Genomic DNA, 18,603 nt, shown 5'->3' on the forward strand with positions numbered 1-18,603 from the left:
AGCCAATCCTTCAACTTGACGAAAATATGCATTTTGGAAAACAAAGTGGGTTTGACTCAGAGAAACTTTAGTAGGCGAAACTAACTCATTAATTTCAGCATGTGTGAAGTGAAATTCCCGAAGCCTAGTTTCAAGACAATTTAGTGCTCCTTCGACCGGAACATTAGTAAACAGTGATTTGACATCAAATGAAACCATAATGGAACGAAGTGGAGAAATATTTTTAAGTTTATCAATGACTTCAACAGAATTTTTTACAGTGTGACTAATTACATTAATTTTACAGTGTGATTTTCTTGAGGCTTTTCACATTCACAAAGATTTAGCAGGTTTAGTTAATGATTTGAAGTCCAATCCAGTCCTTCCTAATGCCTTTAATATTCTACTGTCTTAATTCAGTTATTTTTGCCGATAGATGGCGTTACCTCCTCGCGTTTGGTACTACCAGAGGGTAAAAAAATGCGTTCAGTGGTTGCTTTCCGTTATTTGAAGTTCAGATTTTGAGCGTGAAGGTACATTTGCCCCTCGCTCCTTATTTTTAACTTCGCTAATTTTTCTGTTGTTTCGTGCTTGATCAGATAGCCTGGCTCAGTAAAAGTAGGCGGCTAGTGCAACTCTGATTAAAAATCCATTTAATACCACGTGCAGTGCTGATAAGGACCACGTGTTTCTGTGACTCCTTCTCCTCTATTTTCTCCTTTCTCCTGATGAGGAGGGACCTTTAGCTGCCCTCGAAATCGATTGAGTGTTTCATTATACCTACGCTAAATACAAGGTTGTTTTTACGATTTTGATTGTCACATTAGCGTGTTTCTCTTCTAGTCTAGTCCCTATTCCATTGCTTACTTTAAAAAATAAGATTACTAAAAATCATGAAGCTATGATTTTAGCAGAAGTATTCTTTTTGTAGTTTAGAAAAGAAATGGTTCACAAATTTTCATAGTTGAGGGGGACATGCCCAGGTCCTAGATGATTTAATGAGATATTTGCCAATATTGTAATCATAACATTTAGCAGTATTGCAGCACGACATTTATCTGTATTATAAAAATACCCCACTAATAAATTTCATATTTGTTTCCAAGCTAGTATGAATAATAATGCACATAGATTTTATTAGTAGATATAATGTACATTTTACTATTACAAGTAATTATTAAGAAATTTTTTCATCATAATATGCATTATTTTTGTAAGAAAAGTTTAATATAATCTTTGTAGTTTGGTTGGATTTTTGATTCTCTCTTGCTTTTCCCAGATATTATTTCCAAACTTCAGTATTTTTTAATAGTCGTATGTTCTGTGATGGGCATAGCTTATCCTAATCCAAAAGGCTTCAAATCTGCTTATATTTATTAATTAGACTGCCTTATAGGGTAGGATAGAGGAGGTTGTCAAACATCAGGACAGTTCTTCATATATTATCATCCCAGCTATGGAACTGGCAAGGTCATATTGCCCAGTTTGGTTTGGGCTACTAGTTATACTGATATGATATCTTGATATTCTAGACAATTCTTTATTTCAAAACTGTAAAACATTTAATAAAACGATATTGACTTAATGCTGAGATTGCAGCCAAGTAAATTGAGATTATGAATGGGTATAATCTGGACATAAAGCAGGAGTTGCCATGTGCGCTTGATTGATCAATGAGTCATCACTCAACTACCAACATTTCTTAGTGTGGACCTTAGAAATTCAAGTGTTAATTCAAGTGCGGATCTTAGAAAATGTTAGGAACTATTGGCCAAAGGTTATAGTAAAAGATAATAAGTCCTAGTGAGGAAATAGGGTACTTTCTGACTATCCATATCTCATAGTTTCACATTTGGTAGATCTGTTGCATTTTTAGCATATTTTCAAGCATACGTGTGGCAAAGGCCAGTCCGTTAATGTGTGTACCATACAGCTATTAACATGCTTTATGTTTGTTATTTTGCTGAACATCGTTCCACTGCAATAGTTAAAATATTGGCCGTATAAATATTTGTTTGTCTTCACAAAATTTCTTTTTCTAACCTAATGCTTCTTTTTGTAATCCATTTAAGAATAGACCTCGTGGGCATTAAAATTCGAAAAAAAGCATCTACTTTTAGAAAAATAAACAATTTATGAAATGTGTTAATCTTTCCATTAAACTCTGAAATGTCTTACCAAATGACTATTTTTGCATAAAATTAAACTGCGAAACAATGGCAAAATAAACTCTGGAGTAACAAAACAAAAATAAATTTGTATGGAATGGATGAAAACACTTTGTTCAAAGACCTTAAGTGACGGTAATCTCTGTCACAATTGGGAGCAGATCTGAGCAAAGTCGTACTAAAATGTATGGTGCTAAAGACTGTTGTGAACAACAGGTGCAGTCTTGTACTCCTTGCCACGATGAATTTGGTGGGCTCGTTCTGATGTTACTGTCAGACAAGTGAGGCAAGTCACAACAACAACATTTAATGTTGTTGCGCTGCTTTTTATGGTATGTGGCCCTTACAGTTGATACCTTATTGGTCATGAGATCAGAGAGGCATATGTGAGTATTTTAGAGAATGCTATGTCAATTACTGGGTCTAAATCCAATTGAAAACGTATGGTACTTAAAATAAAATAAAACATCACCTATCTTTATTCCTACTGGAAAATATCTAGTTACTTCCATGCCATGCAGCAGTTAAGACAAAAGCTTTGAACCTGAATATTAATAAAGAAGATGATTATTTTAATAAATAGCAATATTTGTTCACAGTAGCAAAGTGTGTCTATGTGTCTCTTTGTGGGGGAAGGGGTGTTCAATGTATTTTTTGGGTAGAAACAATCCAATAATTGGTGATGAAAACGTACGGAAGGAATAAATTACACTCATGTCCATAAATTAAGGATAATTCGGAGTCGCGCGGAAATCGAACTCTAAAATAAATATATCATCTGTAAAATCACTACACACATCTTCAGGAATCACATGCAAATTTCAGGAAGTAACCAGATGACACCGATGGTACGTCACAATGACAAGAGTGTAAGAGAGTGATATATAAGAAATACAGGCAAAGAAGTAAAATTGTTCGCAGGCGCTTTATAAGCATTTCAGTGCAATAACCAAATAGTTATGACACAAAGGACGCATTTGGATGATTTTTTACGTGGTAGAATTATCGACCGTCTGGAATGTGGGCGTACCCAACTGGAAGTATCAGACGAACTTGGAATTGCCCAGAGTGTCATATCCAGGCTTTGGCAACGATTCCAAGATGATGGTAATGTGAGTAGACGTTACAGCACAGATCGCTTCAGAGTTACAACGCCGAATGAGGACCGGTATTTGGCAGTTACTGCCAAAAGAAACAGGCGGAGCACAGCCTCAGACCTGTCTCATCAGCTCTCTTCAGCCACTGGTACGACAGTTTCAAGGCACACCGTGTACAGACACTTAGGGCAGTTTGGTCTATATGCTCGTAGACCTGTCAGATGCGTTCCACTTACTGCAACTCACTGTCGCCTGCGGTTAGCCTGGAATAGAGAGCATGCATTGTGGACACCACAACAGTGGGCTTGTGTGATGTTTTCCGACGAGTCCAGGTTTAGCTTGCAGTCTGATTCTCGCCGGACTTTCATATGGAGAGCTTCAGGTACCCGTTACCGCCAAGAAAACATCATTGAATAACACCATTACGGTGGTGCAGGAGTGCTGGTTTGGAGTGGAATTATTCTGGGTTCCAGAACTGACCTGCATATTCAAATTGGAACCATGACAAGCCAAATCTATCGGGACGTCATTCTGGAACACCATGTACGTTTGTTTCGGGGTGCCATGGGTGCAATTTGTGTTTATGGATGACAACGCCCGTTCTCACCGTGCAAACATCGCAAGCGAATGCCTTCAATCGGAGGATATCACCCGTATGGACTAGCCAGCATTCTCACCGGGCTTGAATCCAGTAGAGCACATGTGGGACATGCTTGGCCGACGAGCTGCAGCCCGTCAACCTCCTCCTACATGTGTACCGGAACTTCGAAGAGCATTGCATTTTGAGTGGTGTAATATCCCCCCAAGATCAGATCAATAATTTGATACTCAGCATGCCTAGGCGTTGTACGGACTGTATTGCATCGTCTGGGTGACATAAAATGTATTAACAATCATACCAACCATGTAATATTGGTTTTTTGTAAATAAGTTTTTTTGTAATTTGCTCCAGGGAGAAAAAATCGCTAATTTTTTTAATAATATCAAACATATAGCATCTTTTTTTGCTCTTTACCTTTTGTTTAATAAATAAGCTTTACAAATAAGTTAAATTTGTGTTGCTTCTAACTCTTCCTTTGCCTGATTTGGCATTATCCTTAATTTATGGACATGAGTGTATATCACTAGAATTCAAACAATATATATTAGCCATGAGTTAAAAGTTTTAAAGAATCATTGTTTCTACATTAACTGTATGTATTATGGGAAATGGATTGAAAAAGGCTTTATTAAATTTAGTTTTTCAAAAAGATCGTATACAAAATTGAGTTTCAGTACATGCACCAGTAACAACATGGCAGATGTCATAGCAGCATTCAATTTTGGTCTATGTGGTGACAGGAATATATAATGCTTGTTATTGCTTGATAATTTTCTCTTTAAGATGGGTCATGATTATCAGTTCTTTCCTTCAGTGTAAATCATAGAAATTGATTGAAAGTAATCTAGTGGGATAAAATCAGGATTTTATATAAGAGGGTCCATGAGAGATCCATTTCTGCCAATCTACTCTTCTGAACATCGGCAATTCAACTCCTGTCACTCATATTTCACAAAATCAGATGCTGCTGTGATGCATCATCTTGACAAAAGATCTATAACTCAGAGTTTTACAAAAAGGATTTGTAACATGTCTGAAAACACACTGAAGATTAATTAGTTTCAACAAAGAAGAGCCCAAAATCCTGTTAATCATTAGGCTATATTTCAGACTTATTCCAAGAGAATCTTGAATGTGTTTATGCATCAACTGATGATTTTCTTAGCTCCAAACCCAGTCTGGGCACACCTAAAAATTACCAAACCAGACCTAAAAATATACGTCTAGAAGGGAGGTTTGGTTATCAACTAAAAAATTGTTGGGGTGTTTTTCTGAAGTAATTATTAACTAAGAATTATTGGGGTTCTTTTATCGGTTAGCTCTTTTGTTTTTCACTAGAGTGGTTTTCTTTTTTTTTTTTTTTTTTTTTTCTTTCTGTTTTGTTAGCTTTTGTTTCTTTATGTTTTGATAGTTTTGGGGGTTGTCGATGTTTATTTAATTTTATTGTTCATATTTTCTTAATTGTAGATATAATATTAGTTTATTTTTCTGATTTTTAATTATTTTGCAAATCAATCGAAGAGGGCTGACTGATTGTTCTGAAGCACTGAAAGTCCTAAACGAATTGCCTTTAGAAAGTGAATCTGATACAGATTTCAATACATGTGCAAAAGATGCAATGTTGGGTTGTGCTTTTTGAAAGATGATGTTACTTGCTTCAAAAAGTACCACCATGAAAAATGTAGACGAAAGTGTAAATATGAAATGTCAATATCATATCAATAATAAGAAATGTAATAACCAAGTTACGTTTTTTTAAAATTTATTTAGACATATGTAATCATTATATAGCCAAGTTACTGTTTTTTTTTTTTTTTTGTTTTTTTTTCTTTTTAATTTAGACACATGTAATCATCATATAACCAAGAAGAGCTTTTTTTGCGGGTGCGTACAGTAGCAAGCTTCCCTGTGGCGCACCTCGTTAATGTTAAATTTACTCTAGTAATCAGAATGTAGTATTTTAAAATAAATCGTAGGCAAAATCTTCTACTCTATTACGTGCTTCTCAGCAATGCTCCCTTCAGCACTCTTTTCATTCAATGAGACCGCTTCGGGCACACTCACAGAATTAAAATGTTAAGTGCTATTTTTACAACTAAGCCTGATTAGACTACCTCCTATGTTTTTTGTTGAAATTCCAACTTTAAAAGGTAGCATGCTGGAAAGGGTTAAAAGAAATTTAGAAAAATTTGCTGTCAAGGCTCTAGAGAGATGTAACCGTAGTCTCTTGTATGATATTACACTGAGTTAACACTCGGGCCCACCAGCAGCCGAGCGGTAAAGTCGCTGAACACTGGTAGTTCAGTCCGAGGTTCGAATCCCGCGAACGGGCTGGCTGCATGGGCGTTTTCGTGGTTTTCCCCATGTGTAACGTGTATACGAGAATTAGCCTTAGAAAGTCCTCCACGAAGGCATCCCTCCTCTTAGGCAGATAGCCCTCGAGGCTTTGTCATAATCACACACACACGCACTGAGTTAACACTCTGAGCGCCATGACCGCCTTTATCCAATTATGAGATTTTTTGTCACTTGGCATATATTAGCTTATAATTTAAGACATTTTGCTTTCATTAATAATACAAATGTCATCTTAATGAATGTAAGTTTATGAAAATAGAGATTAAAATATGTAAATATGCAAATTTAACTAATAAAGGCTGTTTAAATACAGGTTTTCATGACAGATTCCAAAACCCACCATTGCTCAGAGGGTTAATGTAGAAAGAGTGAACTGCCTGTCAGTTAAGATATTTCTTTTGATTTTTGCACCCAAAAATCTATGTACAAATTTGGAGGAAATGAAACTTATTTTAGAAAAAAAGGAAAGATAAAAATTTTTGTATAAAAGATTACAATAAATCAGCTATGATCAAAGGAGATCCCACTCAAATGGGATGGAAACTTCTTAATGCTTGAAAAATACAGTTCCAATATTTTAGTGATCACATTTTAAAATTCTTATATTATGGAAAAAGATTTCAACTTTTTGGCTGCTTAGGGTTGCATATCAATGTGAATATTTAACAATATGTACATCATAGAAGACTTTGCAATGCACAGACCGTGCATTAGAAAATACGACATTCATTTTTTGACATTTCATAGTAAAACATTACAGCAAAGTACAAGTGTTGACACTTTGCATTGAACACATGTGGTTATTCCACACCTACCTGGAAGTTCGATTTTTTTCTTTTTCATAAGTATGATGTTCTGACTCAGCAGCCTGGCTTTCATCTTTGAAAAAAATAGCTATGTATCTTTTAACTTAATCAGTAGGAGGATTTAACATTGAAAAAAATATTTATATGCACTAACGATTAAATAATTTGTATGAGGAAGCAAGTGCCTGGAGTGCCTGGAATATTTAGTATAGGAAATTGAATTTGTTTCACGTATAGAGAGAATTAGCTATGAAAAAATGCAATATTACCATCCATTTAATCTGTAGTTTTTATTGCTGCTATATACTTAATGTTTGATACTTTTAATAGGTTGCATGATGTAAATGCAGGAAAACTTTCTCATGGTCAGTTAGAAGGTTTCTTTATAGCCTGCACACCAATGGGATGCTTAGAACTAATAAAGAGATCTGGTACGCTACTTTTTGAATAATTTATTAGCAAAAATAATTTTATTAGTATTGGACACATTTCTACAAAAGTATTTTGTTTCCCAACATGTTTTGATAAGATCAGTTATATTGTAATAATTTGTATAGAAGTCATTTTGAAATAAATTTTAATGCAAGTATTCATTTCATTGAACAGTTTATAATTAAAGGGCTAAAATAGTTAATATAAAATTTTAACTTGTGTGTCTACACATATGTATATATATGTTAGAGTAAAAGCTCAAAGTCTCTTAAAGTCTGGTAGATCCCAGGTTTTACCAGAATGGCTTGGTAAAAGTCCGAAGTGTTTCCATTTTGGCTTTTTACCAAGGCTTTGCAGTAAAACCTAGGAGTTACCATCGCCTACCGGTAAAAGTCAGAAGCAAGGGATTTAAATCGAACTTGAATAAGCACGCAAATTACATCACACTTTTCTGTCCTTGCGCATCCTAATTGTGCCATTTGCAGTCTAGCTCTGAGCGAATTCCAACAAGTGTAAGCAGCTACAATCTAAGATAGAAGCAGTTTGTTCCCATTTGAATATATTTTGCATTTTTTATTTTGCTGAAAAGAAATGATGTTATGCGGAAAAATTTTTACAACATTTTGCCTGAATCTGTAAAATATAAGCAAGCTAACAGCTTTTATTTAAGCATACTTCAGACTTTTACCAAGCTACTTTGGTAAAAGTTGGGTTTTGCCAGTAAAACCTAGTATTTGCCAGACGTCAGGATTTTACCATAACATATACAGTCAAAAGTCGTTAATCCAGATGCCCATAATCCGGAATGATCTATAATCCAGACCTCAAAGTTACAAACTTTCTGCACATGCGTGTAATACCTTCATGCATGTGCATATGCGTGTATGCATGCACATAATACATTTACGCATGCACGTTTAATGTATAACGCACGGTATAAGCTAAGCTAAAATTATCTAATCTATTTCAGTTAATGTTGCAGATTGCGTCGTTCCTTAATCTTCCAATTGGATCCGGCTTATTATTTTTTACAGACTGTTAGAGCAATTTTATAAAAGTAAGCTTGAACTTTTGATTATGTCAAATAGAATTTCCGATGCTGGATATGGCGAAAGGATCTACAAAACGAAAGAATGTTTCGATGTCCATCAAACAAAAAGTGGAATTGCTGCAAAAAATGGATAAAGGCATATCCTTTGTTTCTCTAACCATTACGAAATCTGTTTATCAATTTCACACTGCTCTGTGGGGGAGGGGAACGTCGCGGCACGCAATGAACTGGAAATTGATCTGTCAGCAGTATCCTTATCTTCAGGGCAGATGTTTTTATTTTATTTGGCTTTATAGTTCATTACTAAATGTAGTATTTCATCTCGATGTACTCTGTCTTTGATATGATTTAAATCAAATTCATTATAAATATCATGAATACACATCAAATAGTTTTCTGGTTACAATTTTCTAATTTCGACTATGCGTACGTAATGTATGCTTTACGCATGCACGCTTTGAAAGAAATGTTTAATAAAATAATCAAATAAATATTAAGCTTTTTTTTTTTTGTAAATTTTGATACCCTTTCGATCATAATTGTTCTGTATTTCATAACTTACGGTTTCATATTTTTAATTTTATAATTTCTGCATGCCATCTTACTAGATTTAAAGTGATGATCTATAATGCGGAGAAATCGATAATCCAGAATCGCCGAAGTCCCGACGAGTCCGGATTAAAGACTTTTGACTGTATATATATATATATATATTATTGTCTGTGTTATTTGGAGAGGCCTTTAATGCATAGATGGAATGATGGACTTGCAGACATACACGGCCAAATTCAACATAATTTATTTATTGGATAAAAAATTCTGGAGATGGAATATATGATTCACACATCATGAATATGGGATAGATTTTAAACGTATTAATTACTCAACACTTTTTGCTGCTGTCAGAACTCTATTGGGTTAAGTTTTAAACTTCTTTTTACTTTGTTTAATAATATTAATAATTTATATTTAAGCTAGAAATAAATCAATAATGTACTTAGGACCATGTTATAATTCAACACTTAACACAAATAGGAGGCCTTTAACATAGGAAGAGGTTAAAGTTTTTTTGACCTGTGGCTGAATTTAAGTAAAAATCTGGAACAGTAACCAGTAAACATCCGGGATTTTTCAGGTGAATAACTGATACCAACAACAGTTCATTCTCATTACATATCAAAATCCAAAAAGGTTCCAAAAAGAATCCAAAAAGAATTTTTTTCAAACTACTTGCTAATTAGCGAGTAATTTGATTTCAGATTTTGATATTTGAAGGTATGCTCTGGGGATAGTGATGATTTAAAATAATAAAGCTCTCATGATTACAGTTACAGTGCAAAAATTTTTGAATAGCAATGCCTTTTTTTTCTTGTGCAAATTGAAAAACCATAAATAGCTTTGGAACGACACATGTATGATGAAAATTGCTGGTACTAATAAATTAAATGATCAGCAGGTTATCCTGGAAAGTGTTGTTGATCAGTATACATTTTTCCATTAAATATATTTCTAGTTTAATGAATTTTTGTATGATTATTAGTGTTTATGATTCTAAAGTAATAAAACTTCACGAGATATAATATATAAAGTAATAAAACTTCACGAGCACTGATAATATATTTTTAATGTTTTAAAGCTTATAGATTATTTATATAAAAATTCTGTCATCGTCTCAGTTGTAAAAAAAAAAATAAATTATAAACTAAAGAATTTTAGCAATGAAACTATCGAATCGCAAAAAATATTGCTGAATGACATTTAAGAGAAAAAAGAACCTTGAGTTATTCTAATTTACGAGGGCTATCCAGAAAGTAGATTACGTTTTGGAATAAAAAAATAAACAAAGTATAGGAAACAAATTTTATTATATACAGATGAAAGCCACACTCAAATACTACTTTTCTACATAGTCACCATACAAATTAAGGCATTTATCGTAGCGATGTACGAGCTTGGAAATTCCTTCGTCGAAAAATTCGGCCGCCTGCGCCTTCAACCACTTCGTTACCTCTTCTTGCCTTCCATCTTGCACAAAACTTGTGGTAACCAAGCTTTTCGCTGATGATTTCGTGCAACAAACTTCGCGAAATTTGTGGAAAACTCAAAGAAAGTTCCATTATTGTGAAATTTCGATTTTCACGGACATCGACTTTTTCGAGAAGTTCGGCGGTCACTATGCTGGGTCTCCCACTTCGATCTTCATCGTGAACATTGGTTTGGCCATTTTGAAATCTTATGACCCACTGTCGCACTCCACCTTCAGTGATAATGTTGTCCCCATACACTTCACGAAGCTGCCGATAGATTTCTATCGGTTTACAGTTTTTTGCAGTCAGAAACCTTATTACTGAGCGCAGCTCGCGGGATTTTCAATTAACGCAGACATTTCAAACCGTCACAGTATCTGAACGGAGCACAGCACGAACCTCTCACTAGCACGGCTAGATGCAGACTGAGCTGCGCAACGCTCTGACCCCAAGATGGCCGCGCTAGCCCCGCCCCTAGCGGACACAGACGGAAACGTAATCTACTTCCTGGATGGCCCTCGTATTTATTAAATAATCTTTATCCCAAATAAGATAAATATTTCTTTAAATAAGTTATCTCAAAGTTTGAAATTAAATATATCTATCAGTTTTTGTTTTATAGAAATGAAATACAGTTAAAAGTCGTTAATCCGGACTCGTCGGGCGATTCCGGATTATAGATCATCAGTTTAAATCTGGTAAGATGCCATGCAGAAATTCTAAAATTAAAAATATGAAACCGTAATTTATGAAATAAAGAACAATTATGATTTAAAGGGTATCAAAATTTACAGAAAAAAAAAAAAAAAAGCTTAATATTTATTTACTTTATTAAACATTTCTTTCAATGTAAGTTGAAACGTTCTCTTTAATTCTATAAACAGACATAATTTCTTGTTCAGTTACAAAGTTCCGCTGTTCAAGTCCTATGATCGAGAATACCGACTAATTTGTCAATCGAAATTTTTTCGTTTTCAATAACCTCTATTACTTTCTTCGCTATCAGAAGCGAATTATAATGACGAGGAATTTGATTTAAATCATATCGAAGACGGAGTACATCGAGATGAAATATTACATTTAGTAAGGAATTATAAGCCAAATAAAATAAAAACATCTTCCCTGAAGGTAAGGATAGTGCTGACAGATTAACTTTCAATTCATTGCGTGCCACGGTGTTAAAGATAAACAAAGTTTAGATAAACAAACGTTAAAGTTTAGATAAACAAAGGATATGCCTTTATCCATTTTTTGCAGCAATTCCACTTTTTGTTTAATGGACTTCGAAACATACTTTCACTTTGTAGATCCTTTACATATTAGTAAATATGTATCAGAAATTCCATTTGACATAATCGAAAGTTCAAGCTTACTTTTATAAAATTGCTCTAATAGTCTGCAAAAAATAATAAGTCGAATCCAATTCGAAGATTAAGGAACAACGCGATCTGCAACATTAACTGAATTAGATAATTTTAGCTTAGCTTTACCGTCCGTTATACATTAAACGCGCATTCGTAAACGTATTTTGCGCACGCGCACAAGCATATTTGCAGCCGTAAAGGTCTTACGCGCATGCGTCAACGCGATGCATGCACAGAAAGTTTGTAGCTTTGAGGTCCGGATTATGGGTGTCCGAATTAATGACTTTTGACTGTATTTTGCTTTTCATACTGATTATAAATTTTTCCTAAATATAAGTACAGAGACTGGGACACCATATAAAAAGTTAGATTTTATAATTTAAAAAAAAAAGATTTCTTTAATTTAAAATTGCTGAAATATGAATATTTTACATAATTTAAAATATTTTTCAATAGGAAGTTTGTGTGTAAAACTAAGAGTTTCAAAAATGAAGGAACTCCTATATATATACACTGATGAGTTGAAACACAAAGACCATCCCCACATTTTTTGATGAAATCATACGGATGACGTGGAGGGCACATGATTAAGTGGGAATGGTATTTAACTGCTGCAGGAGGAAGTAAGAAATCATTCTTGCCCTTAACTTTGCAAGTGATGGGAAAGGCTTCTGATTTAAATTTAATAGAGGGCAGGTTGTAATGGCCTAAAGACAAGTATCTCTGAAACTGCACAACTGGTAGGTTGCTAGTATTTATGCAAAGTGGATAAATGATGGTGAAACCAGCAGATGCCAAGGTGTTGAACGTTTATATGTCATCAAAGAAAAAGGATGTTGGAGACTGTCCCCACTTGGTCCCAGACAGTGGCTCAGCTGACAGCTCAGTACAGTGCAAGTCCAAGCCTTTCGGCACACACAGTTCAGCAGGCACTGTTGGATATGGGACCATGCAGCAGACATCACACTCATGTGCCTCTGTTGACCTCTGTTCTACAGTGGGCCCGTGAACTTCTAGACTGGACCATGGAAGACAGTTGCCTGGTTGAATGAATTGCGATTTCTCATTCAACACTTCAATGGTTGTGTCAGCGCATGCCATCTTCCAGGCAAACAGTTGCTCATTACAGTAGTTCATACACTAGTTGCTGCTCTGTTTTCCCAACTGGGAATAGGACCTTCCAACAGGACAACGTCCCAAGTTACAAGGCTCGAATTGTGTTGGAAAGGTTCGAGGAGCATAGTGATGAATTCTAATTAATGTCCTGGCCACCTAACTCGCCGGATCTTAACCCGAGCACATTTGGGATGTCATGGAGTGGCAGCTCACAGCCCAAACACCATGTATTTGGGCATGAAATTTCTTCACTTTCCGAGATCACTGCTTAGACCATGTTAAAGCTTGTTTGGAGTGCCTATAATTTAGGTTAAAATAACATGGCTCCTATAATTAGGCTAAAATAACATAATAATTAGCATTAACCTAAATGATACTACATTTAGTGCAACCTGTCCTTTCTGTGTTTACCAAGAACTTGTGGCATCCACATTGAGGTGAGTTGCAGTTGTATTGCAGGCCAGAGGTAGCACAACACGTTGACTAGGTGGTCATAATGTTTTGGTCATAGGTGGTCATAATGTTTGATGTGTTTTTTTCTTTTTAAGGTGTCTCCATAAAAGGGAAGCGAGCAGTTGTCATTGGCCGAAGCAAAATTGTAGGCATGCCCATGGCACAACTTCTAATTTGGCATCATGCTACAGTTACAGTATGCCATTCAAGAACTGAAAATCTCAAAGATGTGGTAATAATTAATTTTCAGATAAATTAAATTTTTTAAAAAAGAAATTAATTCTTTTTTAATATATTTAAAGCAAGATTTTTATAGGTTAGGGAAGCTGATATAATAGTTGCAGCTGTAGGCCAAGCCCAACTGGTAAAAAAAGATTGGGTCAAACCTGGTGCAGTTGTTATAGATTGTGGAATATCAAGTATTCCAGGTAAAATAATAAAAATATTAACTTTTTATCAATGTTTTTAACACAAATTTTGTATTCGACTTCACAGATTAATTTCACATAAATTTTCTCTACCAGACGAAACTAAGAAATCAGGTTCAAGACTAGTTGGGGATGTAGATTTTGACGAAGTAAAAGAGGTAGCATCATATATAACTCCAGTGCCAGGTGGTGTGGGACCTATGACTGTTATTATGTTAGTAAAAAACACTGTACAGGCTGCAAAACGGGCATTGTTTGGAAAAGAAAAAGTATGTATTAAATTGCATTAATATTATATTTCTGTTCTGATCAATCAAACAGATCAATTTTTTATAACAGATGTTACATATATAAGTCTAAATTTGTTAACTAAATTTAGTAAATAAAAACATTTGATGTGGATACCATGACTTCCTTGTATGGCCTATTAATTATTTAACTATTATACAAATTTTTTTCCCGCTATGAATTATTTCCTCGAATTTCATTAGATATATTTCTAATTCAATCAATTCAATTCTCACTGTGCAACAAGTCTCATTAAAATTTGTACAATACATAAAAACCTAAAACACCAAAAGTTAACCTTTGGTCACACTGGGCAAAAAGACACTTAAGTTGATGTACTAGCTGATGTAATTCACTAGAAGTTTCAAATGTAAACAAATGATGGCCACAGACTTAAAAATTCTACAACTATTGCATGCAAACCTTAGTCGGAATAACATAATTCCTTTCAAAGCAAAAAGTGCACAATTCACCAAAATATTAGAATAATAATAATAATAATAATAATAATAATAATAATAATAATAATAATAAAACTAAGTAACTGTAATTGTGCAGTATGCAATTTACTGCTTTATTTTTTAGATGCCTGCACTGAAAGTGGCCATTATTTTAATCATTTATTTTTCCTGTTATTTCATTCTAATTTAAAAATAGCACTTTAGTTGCACAATGTATGAAATAAATAATCACCAATTTTTGTTTCATTTTTTAATAGTACATCCCTTTGACATAATTTATCCAGAAGTCAATAGAAACTACATTTCTATGAGTTTGCATAGTTCAACCAGCACAAAACTGTATGAAATTAGATTTTTTTAAAGAATTTTATAAGGATCAGTAGATCCAGAGAGACTTCATAAAAATTTTAACCATATTAGAACTAACAAACTAGCTATTTGAAGTATCATCATTGCCTAAGAAAAGCATCCTTGGTGAGACATTACCTTCAAGTTGCAGGTTTAAGGGAATTTGGAAATGAGGTTCTCATTTTTTAGGAAACAAAAGTATTCTGCTTAGTTTTTCCATTGACTTTTGCTAATATGTCTGTCATGTATTATTTGAAACAAAGGCATGGGGGGACTTTGGTTTGACTAGAAATGAAATTTAAATGTTACCATCTTGCCAAAAATGTTTTTTTTTTTTTTTTTTAAACTAGAAATACGCATAATTATTCATTGGCAATAATTTTTCTTTCTTTCTAGGCTTAATGTGCATATCTTGACAAGGAAAAGTGTGAATTTTAGATGTGTTTGACAGCAGTTTTTCCAACAGAATAATCTACTTAAATAAATTTTTATGAATTGAAAAATAAAACCTTTACCTCAATAGTTTGTTTTATATTTTAAACTTTTATTAAGTTTCCTCATAACTTTTATGCATCATATGTCATGTTTTGAAGGAAAAATGACATTTGGCACAATGGAGTTCTTTAAAGGCATAATTCTAGCTCAAAATTCATGTTTTCAAAATTGGTTATTTCAAATCTAACCTAAAAACTACTTTTAAAAGAATATGCTTCTGTATCATTGCTGCACCTTTGTGTATGTAAGAAGGAAAAAGCTGTGTCCCCCTACTTAAAAAAAAATTGTGGTTTTTTTTTAAAAAACCATTTCTGGAATAAATTTTCAGTGCAGTTAACATCGTGCAATTAAGATCTTTGTTAAAGAAATATAATAGGTCTTTCAATCTGAATAAGTAAATTGAGTATAATTTAGTAAAAAAAACTCGCAGCACTCTTTTTTTCCTGTCCTCATAAAACTGGCTATGAAGAATTCATGTTCAAAGTAAAGTAATAACAGATAACCTTCAGTTTTCTTTAACACGTTGACACCAGCTCAGATATTTGCAGTCCGTTCCGTGTGGCGGCGCTTCAATTAGCGGTTCGTCCCATATGGTGGTGTGGAAACAAATTATACTGTTTAATGCTTGCACCCTATTGCTCAGTAGCTGATTTGAATAGACCAAATTTCCAAAATTCTCACCTGGTCTGGCCTGCCGATAGGACCTACAGTGGCCAGTCACATGAATTGGGAAAAACCTTAAATCGTTTTTATGGCCATAAGCCCGGTCGACGGGCACATCCACAAAAAGCGAGGAACCAAGCATTACCAAATTTTAAAATTTAGAAAAAAAAAAAATATTGATTATCTATTGAAGAGTGTTGAGAATCTCCCTAGTGAAGAATTAATAAGTAGACAGAAAATTTTTTTTTAAAGTTCTCTCCAAGGATTCGGGAGGAAGATGAGGAAAGGATGTAAAGCGCTTAACAAACTCAAAAGATGCACAGTACGCCACAAACAAAACAAAAAAGTAATGACCTTTTGTAGCAGATGTCCGGATAAGCCGGAACTTTGTTTAAAATGTTTTAAAAAATTGCATTGGTAACATAAGTAGTTATATTTTGTTATATTTAATGTATTGATTAAATTATAAGTTATGTATTTTGTGTTAAATGTTTGATTATAAGGTAGAAATGTTAATGTATAATAATATAATAAAATTACATTTTATATTACGTATTTTTTTATATACAAACGTGGTCCATCAGTGATGCATGCCACCCCACGGAACAATCTAGCATGGCCACCGGTGGATCAGGCCGGCGTCAACGCGTTAAATAACCTTTTATCATCCTCTCTTTAAAAAATTGGCATAGGATTTGTTATGTTCTGAACTTTGTTATAATATTCCAGTAAAATAGACACATGCATTATTTTAAGATAAGGGGTCTTATGCCTCCCATATATTAAAAATCCTGTATCCACAAATAAATTCACATTTATTGCATTTAAGTGTTCAAAATTATATTAAATATATTTTTTGTGATTGCAGTATTATTTAAGCAAATTCTCCTTAAGAGTACTAACATTTCCAGATACATGGTGGACCAAGATAAACAGAATCAAAAGCAATTGAAAAATACATGAACTCTTAAAAAGATTATACAAATAGATAAAAGACAAAAGCCTATTACACGGATTCCTCTGTCTCTACAGGTTCTGTTGAAAATGTTGATTGTCATGGCTCAGGCACAGTTTTCATGAATTACATTGTGCGACTTGCTTGTGACTCATGCCATCGGATGTTGCTGATGATGTTGTACACATATTCTGTTCCAGTGCAGCAAGACTTCGTGGATTGTTCTTACAAACTTGCTTTTCAGGTTGTGAAGAAAAAGAGAAGACTCTGTAAAAGTGAACCTCTTCCAAGGGGTGCTATCGCACTGCCGAATACACAAACACTTTTCGGTTTATCTTGAACCATCTTCTATCACTAGGAGGCATATTTAATTTGAGGCAGCTATTTTTTAGAAGAGAAAGCCATTAATTCAAAATTTGGTTTCATTACCTAAAAAATAAACTGATTGCTTGCAGTTTTATAATGTACATGTTAAAAGTCTAAATAATTACTTGCTAATCTTTTTATGCTAATCAAGAGAACTTAAATTTATACCATTATTAAGTAGCATCTTTCTACACCACCTCCACTAAGAAGCAAAATCATTTGGAATTGTTGTGACTGGTCATATCAGAGATGGTTTACTGCAATTAGTTTACTTTTAATCCCAGAGATACAAAATAACTACTGTTATATGCTACCATAATGAACAAGGCAAAATTGGATAACCTTCTAGAGACAACTTCTGCTGACTCTGGAACATGACCATTATTTTTGACAGCATTAAACATCATTATTGAACATCCCCTCCCGAGAAGACTATAAAAGTATCCGGAATTTTAAGTCAGAATATGGGAAATACATAATGCCAGACATTACTAATTTAAAATTTTTCACGCACATTGTCGAACTCAGTATTTAGTTTGGATTATTTAATAACTCGTATTACTTACGCATACTAAAATATCAAGAAATGGTTTAGTGTTCCATTTATTATTAAATACTGCATAATATTTTATGTATTCATACTAGAAACTTTCTTAAAAGAAACACTATTTAGTTAAATAAAGGCCTTGCATGCTTATATGGGAAGGCTGAAATCATAAAGAATAAAAATAAACAAATCATAAGGTGCCTGCACCCTTTAAGGACAGGTGTACCATATATGCATCAGCAGCTAATCCTCTTACGAGATGGCATGCCCCTCAGCGCAATTCAGCTTGGAGACGGTGTGTTACACCAGTGTATCACTCCGCTAGCGACATTTAGGACTGATTCACATATGACACACCCGTCTGCAGAGTTTTTTAGTTCAGCAACATGCCGTCACGAAGAGGTTAAAGGTTGCTTTTCTATTTTCATTTTTTCAAAATTAGAAATAAACCTAAAGAATAACTTTATGAACCAGTTCCTTTGAGAGACTGTGCTGCTGCTTTTATTTGCACCCGTTTAAATGTTATTTTTTTAAATTTTAAATAAAATCGCTCTATCTACATAAGGAATTACCTCACTTGCTTAACTCTAGAAATACCAT

General features: G+C 34.0%; 1 protein-coding gene across 1 annotated transcript in view; it reads left to right on the forward strand.

Moving 5' to 3' along the window:
- The window catches only part of LOC118191566 (C-1-tetrahydrofolate synthase, cytoplasmic-like), a 54,739-nt gene extending 38,053 nt beyond the window's left edge, over positions 1-16,686 (forward strand). The window contains exons 6-10 of the mRNA XM_035362365.2: positions 7,340-7,440; positions 13,548-13,684; positions 13,769-13,880; positions 13,977-14,149; positions 15,374-16,686. Coding sequence (XP_035218256.1) covers positions 7,340-7,440; positions 13,548-13,684; positions 13,769-13,880; positions 13,977-14,149; positions 15,374-15,379 — 529 coding nt within the window. The 3' untranslated portion in view covers positions 15,380-16,686. The remainder of the gene's footprint in view (positions 1-7,339; positions 7,441-13,547; positions 13,685-13,768; positions 13,881-13,976; positions 14,150-15,373) is intronic.
- The last annotated feature ends 1,917 nt before the right edge of the window (positions 16,687-18,603 follow it).

The sequence above is a fragment of the Stegodyphus dumicola genome, chromosome 3 (genome assembly GCF_044657685.1).
Source record: "Stegodyphus dumicola isolate Sdum_Otavi_A_Nest chromosome 3, ASM4465768v1".
In the NCBI taxonomy this organism is placed as follows: Eukaryota; Metazoa; Arthropoda; class Arachnida; order Araneae; family Eresidae; genus Stegodyphus; species Stegodyphus dumicola.